General features: G+C 42.5%; 1 protein-coding gene across 1 annotated transcript in view; it reads right to left on the bottom strand.

The window, feature by feature from the left end:
- Positions 1-7,500, bottom strand: part of antxr1d (ANTXR cell adhesion molecule 1d) — a 50,996-nt gene that overhangs the window by 21,906 nt on the left and 21,590 nt on the right. Inside the window, exons 10-11 of the mRNA XM_079513202.1 lie at positions 4,530-4,628; positions 3,435-3,504 (exon numbers count right to left, since the gene is read on the bottom strand). Coding sequence (XP_079369328.1) covers positions 3,435-3,504; positions 4,530-4,628 — 169 coding nt within the window. The remainder of the gene's footprint in view (positions 1-3,434; positions 3,505-4,529; positions 4,629-7,500) is intronic.

The raw sequence follows: 7,500 nt of genomic DNA, 5'->3' as shown, positions 1-7,500 counted from the left end.
ACACACTACACACACAGAGGCTTCTGTGAAGGTCTTTCTTTCTCCAGGAGGCTCTCTCATTAAGCTACGTTCCTAGGCTTCCGTCTTGTTGTCCTCCTTGTGACTGGTGTCTGGCTTCGTTAGCGGTGACAAACGCTGATTGATCACAGACACTCTGTGACTTTGGCCCTCATTTGTTCAAGGGCAAAAACCCCTCTCTCCGTCTCTCTCAACAAACACCCAAACTTGTTGTGCGCAGCCAGTTGGCAAAGAACACCGTGCTTGTCGTTAGGTGCGAGCGGAGACGTTGGCAGCTCTAAGTGGACAGTTATACTGGGTGTCAAGAGGTCAAGGCTTGGAGTCGGATCCCGCTCCAACACTCCCTATGCAGAGACTGAAGCGCACGGCGGCGCAGAAAACCGCTTTCACATCTGTGACTGTGACATAAATGTGACCTTAATGTCCCCACCCAGGATTTGAACCTGGTTCCCCCTCAAGCGGCTACATTTCTACTGTTGAGCTAGCCGAGTTGAGCCGGGGATAAACTGCGTTTTGACTTTCATGCATATACCCAACTGTCAGACTACCAGACCACGGTTTCTCAACAGAAGAGCGGATAGACCAACTACAACCAGTGCAGAGACGTGCTAGTTATATTCTGTAACCATGCTCTACCATACGGATTGGTTCAAATAAAGTGTTATTCTCTAAAAAGAAGTAAAGAATGTAGATAGCATTGTGAAAAAAAAGAACAGACTAAGCTACTAGTTACTATTCAGATTTGGACCATAACCTCAGGAAAGGTACAATGAAGCTGTGTACCTAATTAGTTGGTGGCTGAGGACATGTTGTGACGTTGAGGGATTGAATAAAACATACACACATAGTCACTTAAGGAAGTGGTTGCACCACTTCAAAATAATAGCTAAGCTACTAGTTACTATTCAGATTTGGACCGTCGGTCTGACCATAACCTCAGGAAAGGTACAATGAAGCTACTGTGTACCTAATTAGTTGGTGCAGCTGAGGACATGTTGTGACGTTGAGGGATTGAATAAAACATACACAACACAAACATACTACAAACGGATGGAGAATTATGGGAGAATTCTCTGTTTGATGTGAAGGACAAACTGCACTCAAAACTCGAACATCTGAAAAAGTACTGATGTACCTTTTCGTCAAACTGCCCCAGGCAGCCGCATGGTAAACAAAGTAGCTTAATCACATCATTCTGAATGCAGTGAAGATGCCCCACAATCTAGAGCGACTTACAAGTGCAAATCTGAGCGAGCAGAGTAAGCATAGTCAACAAACAACAGGCTAAATGGCATTGGTGGAAAGTAAGTACATTTACTTAAATACTGTACTTAACCCATTTAGGCCTGATCTCGAAATGTTTAAAGTTTCTTCTAAATCCTCCAGTTTTTTTGAAATAAATATTTTCACCATTTTTCAAAAATAGCAGACCTACAAGCTCGTAGCGCGCCACTCGGTGGCGTGCTATGAGCTTGTAGATCTGCTATTTTTCAATAGCTAAATTATAACATAATGTTTTGAGGTATTTGTACTTGACTTGAGTAATTCCAATTTCCAATACTTTTACTTCTACTCCACAAATATTGTAATTTACTCCACTACAATTATTTGAGAGCGTTTACTAGTTACTTTTTACATAGATTATTACTACAAAACATACATTAACCACTTCATATACGTATAGACATTTCAGCCTTTTGAAAACAACCGATCTACAAGTTCACAATGTGTCGCATCGCGATGCATTGTGAAATGTAGAGTAAACAGAGTAAAAGCGGCCATGTCTTCCCGGCACCCCGAGCTTCTATTTTGAAGGAATCCCGGTGCTGATTGTGTTAACGTTTTAATATTTTCGGTCTCGTTTTAAGCCAAGAAGATACAAGTGGAGTCTGAAACAGTGTTGTTTTTGGCAGCAAATTTTGATTTTAGTTTTAAATTGAATTGTTTTCATTTAGTGTAACTGCCCAGTGGCACTTGGTTTTGCAATCATTTCTTTAGTTTGAAGTTTGGTATATTCTTTATTTAAAGTTTGTCTTATTTTGTTACTTCTTGGTTATTTTGATACTTCCTGTCACCTGATTTGAAACTTCCTGTTTAGAGTGCACATAGCTGAAGCCTGTTAGCTTCACTCAGTCACAAACACATGAGCAGACCAAGAGAGTGAGACAGGTGGAAGCACTGCATAGGTGAAGGCAACTGTGGCAAGGTATGAAATGTCTGTTAGTATGCAACAATTCACACTAGTTGAAGTAGTTGAAGTAATATTGAAGCAGTTTCAAATGGTGATGCAGCTTTGTAATGGTTCATTTTGTCCACAGTGCCTGCCTGTTGCTTGCTGTGCTATGTTTGAACCCCAGAGTTCCAGTAGCTTTCTGCACCGACCTAGCGCCCCTGGTTAGCGGAGTGAGGTACAGGATTGTTTGTTTGTTTTGGTTTATTTGATCTACTTTAGAGCTAATTGTTGTTTGGTACTTCATTTTGGGTTATGGTTTATTCTGCTTTGTTCTTTTCTTTGTTTGGTGTTTGTTGTTCATGTAAATTAATTGGCTTATTGAAAACACAATGGAATTATATTGTTGAAGTGAATAAGTTGAAATTAAGGTATAGAATTATGAAATCTCTGCATTATAATCGAATTCTTATTGTTGAATTATTGAAAGGTCATTGATTGGAATGCACTGATTTTATTGAATGAAGCATTGAATCATTTTATTGTTTGTGAAATGATGTGACAAAATTATTTGTATTTTAATTGTCATATTTATTTGATTCCTATAGTTTTCACGGTGTTCTAATGGAGCTTCATCTATGTTGAGAAGTTTGAAATAAACACCCGTTGAGACCATCCACATCGTATTCTTTCACAAAATCGAGGGCCGCTACATTTAGTTTTAGTCACATTTTAGTCACCCGGAATGTAGTCTAGTTTTAGTCGACTAAATATCAAAGATTTTAGTCGACTAAATCTACAGTTGATTTAGTCGAACAAAATGTATTTTGGTGGGCCTTGACGCTGTCGTAATGCCACTTGCTGCGACGCGTTGTGGGCTTGTAGATCGTCTATTTTCAGCATGCAACTAATTGTAAAATGACTTATACTGGATCTCTTGTCCACTAGTCCCTTCCTAACATTTTAGTCTAGTTTTTATTTGTTGACGAAATTGTCAGTATATTTACTTTTAGTCATCGTAGCTTAGTTTTCATTTAGTTTCCATGTAGTTTGTCAGTGAAAACAGGTAGTCGATGAACATTTTTCGTCTTGGTTTTAGTCGACGAAAACAACACTGGTCTGAAATGGTGAGCTTTCAGATTGCGGTGAAAAAAGGGAGTGAGTCTGCAGTTCTGTCTGCAGTTTACTGCGGATTTGACCGTGTAGGACCACAATAAATTGATGTGTACTGTAAACTTTAACTTACCTCCCTACTTCCTCTACGACGGGAGCGGGACAAAGCAGGAAGGTGTCTTCTATTCCCACTGGCCTCTCATCTGCAATTAAGGTTAAACAAGTCATTCATGAAGTCTGATGCCAAAACACGGCTACCATTAATGCAGTTGTGTTCAACGTAGATTCAGGAGTAGATACCACCCACTGCTCAACCTAATCACTCCCATCCCCTATCTCCTCGTCAAGTTCACCTGCGTCCCCACGGCCGCACGGCCAATCGCATAACATTCCCCACAGCATAAATACACTTCTCATATCATCACTTACCTGTTTGATACCGCCTCGCGTTGTCAAATTTCTCCCCCCCCCCCTCCTCCCCAACTAACCCCCTCCATCCTCAGCATTGCCCTGCTAACACTTCTCTCTCTCTCCTTCTCCTAGGAGCCCCCGGGGGGGGGCAGCGTCTGAGCAGAGGCGACCGACCGCTCGCGGGCAGAGCAGGTCGGTCGTCACGCTCCCGAGACTACGCCCCCACCCTGAGTCTCGCCCTCCCCGGGCTCCTCATCATTACACCCACATCTCACTTGTGCAATAAGTACTCCTAATCTTGAACAGTGGTGTGGCTTCTTACTAGTGAATACTGTATAGTCAGTCATACACCCAAATTAAGAGCTCGCCCTGCAAAGACTGTGAGGGTAATTCCATTCCCATGATTGATGCTAATTAATAGGAGGCATCTGTTAGTATTACATTTTTAGTCACATTTTTACAATACTGTAAGTGATGATTTTACAAACCATGTGTGTGCGTGCGTGCGTTAGGGCATTAAGCAACTAGTCGACTAGTAAATCCACTAGTCAACCTTATTGGTACTAGTTTTTTTTTGTTTTCTTTTTTTGATTTTGTAGGCCTCAAGATCAGGTAGATTATAGTTATAGTCACCAATGTACACAGTTTTTAAATGTACAAATATTTATTTAAAAAAAAAGAAGAAAAGAAACGATTAAAAAAAAAAAAAAACTAGTCGACTAGTAAACTAGGCAACTAGTAAAAATGACTAGAAGTGAATGCCCTAGCGTGCGTGCGTTCGTTTGTGCGTGCGTGCGTGCGTGTGTTGTGCACTCACCCAGAGAGTATGTGTCATTGAGTTTGAAGCTGCAGAGGACCTGGTCTGTGTTTCTGGCGTGGAGGAAGCCGTTCCCTCTGACCACCACCTGGAATCTCTCTGAACGGGACAAGACACAAAAAACATAGAAATGGTTTTTGGTCCTTATATACACCATGGGCATTTCTTTTATTGTCTTTTTTATGTGGTTCATTTGACCAATTTTGTTTTTGTTTGTTTTGTAACCGTTGTTCGTCATGATCAAACGGAACGCAGAGATTACGAGGCGTCGACCTGTATGAGTGAGACCTGTATGAGTGACCTGTATGAGTGAGCTGTATGAGTGAGCTGTATGAGTGACCTGTATGAGTGAGACCTGTATGAGTGACCTGTATGAGTGAGACCTGTATGAGTGAGACCTGTATGAGTGAGACCTGTATGAGTGACCTGTATGAGTGACCTGTATGAGTGAGACCTGTATGAGTGACCTGTATGAGTGACCTGTATGAGTGACCTGTATGAGTGACCTGTATGAGGGACCTGTATGAGTGAGACCTGTATGAGTGAGACCTGTATGAGGGACCTGTATGAGGGACCTGTATGAGGGACCTGTATGAGTGACCTGTATGAGTGACCTGTATGAGTGACCTGTATGAGTGAGACCTGTATGAGTGAGACCTGTATGAGTGACCTGTATGAGTGAGACCTGTATGAGTGACCTGTATGAGTGACCTGTATGAGTGACCTGTATGAGTGAGACCTGTAGGAGTGACCTGTATGAGTGAGACCTGTATGAGTGAGACCTGTATGAGTGACCTGTATGAGTGACCTGTATGAGTGACCTGTATGAGTGAGACCTGTATGAGTGACCTGTATGAGTGACCTGTATGAGTGAGACCTGTATGAGTGACCTGTATGAGTGACCTGTATGAGTGAGCCATCAACTACAAACAGTTTTGACGTGAAGCATTTGCCGGCAAGTGTTATACATTTTCATATCGAGTTATTTGTCAAACCTCCTGTGCGTGAAGACGATGATACACTATTAATTGGATTTAGTTAGTTAACGCTTGATTTAAGAAGATATATTTAAATAGGAAAAATTTGCTATCTGTGTTTCCGGAGCTAATCTCGCAAACCACTGGTCCATGAATCAGCGCAAAATCTCTTGTGCACACTACCAGTAGACCGACTCCTTGCATCACATATTTACACACTTTACTTATATTTTATAATGGAAGTAAATTGAGTTCAGATTGATATGACACCTTGTCCAAATATCAAGTAAAACATCATGCGATACGAATTTGGTCAGTGATTCTCTACCTGTGTGCCGGGGGGGCCAATTGGTGGGCTGCGGCGGATTTTTGCCAAGTAACGCCAAAAGACTACGATTTTATTGATAATATAACATTAACATTGTGTAAAAAAAAAAAATTCTTTAACCCATTCTGGACGGGAACCCCTTTTGGTGTTTTAACTGAGCATTATGTTATACTTTAGCTATTGAAAAATAGCAGATCTACAAGCTCATAGCGCTATGAGCTTGTAGATCTGCTATTTTTTTTAAATCGTCGTCAGGCCTAAATGGGTTGAAAACATTAGTTGTCATTGTGATAAGTGTGATAAGTGTTAAGTGGTCAGATGGGTGGGCCGCGAACACTTTCCCTCTCTCAGTCACTTTGGGTAAGTGACGTCATATACATAGCCACGTGAAGTCTGGAAGTCACGTGGGAAGTCACGCTGTTATCAAACCCTGTTTTGTCAGTAACCTTCCAGCGCTTTCTTAGCCTCTTAGGGTCTTGTTTGTTGACCAAATTCTCTGATGCGCTCAACTCAAGCAGTAGAACGCAACGCATGCTTCATTAGTGCTGCTTTATATATCTGTGTTGCTTGTGCCCGTCTGTGTGGAAAGGCCACAAAATGCTTGACTGGTGCTAATACTCAAAAGTGCTGCTATTCACAAACCTCAGCTTGGGTTGTATAGCCAGAAGGGGTGCGACGTGTGTGTGTGTGTGTGTGTGTGTGCGTGTGTGTGTTTGACCTCCTCCTTCCCCGCGGCGCCGTGGAAGCAGTGTGACGCACCCTGTATAGGCACGGCAGCATATGCTGCAGTGTGCTGTGTCTGCGGGCGCTAGCTGAGCAGCATATGTCAGAGCGGCTGGACGAACACACACGCCTGCAGGCTTCCTTCCACTCCTCAGTGGCACACGGCCGACGTACGGTACAACGTACTGTACATGTGACCTTACCTATGGCGCCATGCCACCAGGCTGTGTGTGTGTGTGTGTGTGTGTGTGTGTGTGTGTGCGCGTGTGTGTATTGCTATACTTGTGAGGGCCAAAATGTCCCCCCACAGTCATAGAATAGTATAGAATTTGAGAAACGCATTGAGACAATTCTCCCAGTCCTCACAAGACAAATGGTTGTTAAAATGTGTGTGTGTGTGTGTGTGTGTGTGTGTGTGTGTGTGCGTGTGTGTGTGTGTGTGTGTGTGTGCGTGCGCGTGTGTGTATTGCTATACTTGTGAGGGCCAAAATGTCCCCCCACAGTCATATGCGTATAGAATTTGAGAAACGCATTGAGACAATTCTCCCAGTCCTCACAAGACAAATGGTTGTTAAAATGATTTGTGAGTCAGGCTTACTGTTAGGATAAGATTGAGGTCGGGGTTTAGGACTAGTCATTTAGAGGTGAGGTTTAGGGATTGGGGTTGGAGTTGTGTCTGATTTATACTCAGTTGCTGGTGTCGCACACCGAAAATAGACGATCTTCAAGCTTGTAGATTTGCTGCACGATACCGTGTGAGACCAGTGAGAGTACAACTCAGGCTCTACAGTTAAAAATGCATATTTGTCGTCGTAGATTTTTTTGTTCCTCACAAGTATAGTAATACAACTGTGTGTGTGTGTGTGTGTGTGTGTGTGTGTGTGTGTGTGTGTGTGTGTGTGCATGTGTGTGCGTGTGCGTGTGTGTGCGTACATATTTGGGC

This window comes from Electrona antarctica (assembly GCF_951216825.1).
Source record: "Electrona antarctica genome assembly, chromosome: 10".
NCBI lineage: Eukaryota > Metazoa > Chordata > Actinopteri > Myctophiformes > Myctophidae > Electrona > Electrona antarctica.
Note: the sequence above shows the minus strand (reverse complement) of the source record. Positions and strands in the feature narration are given on the sequence as shown.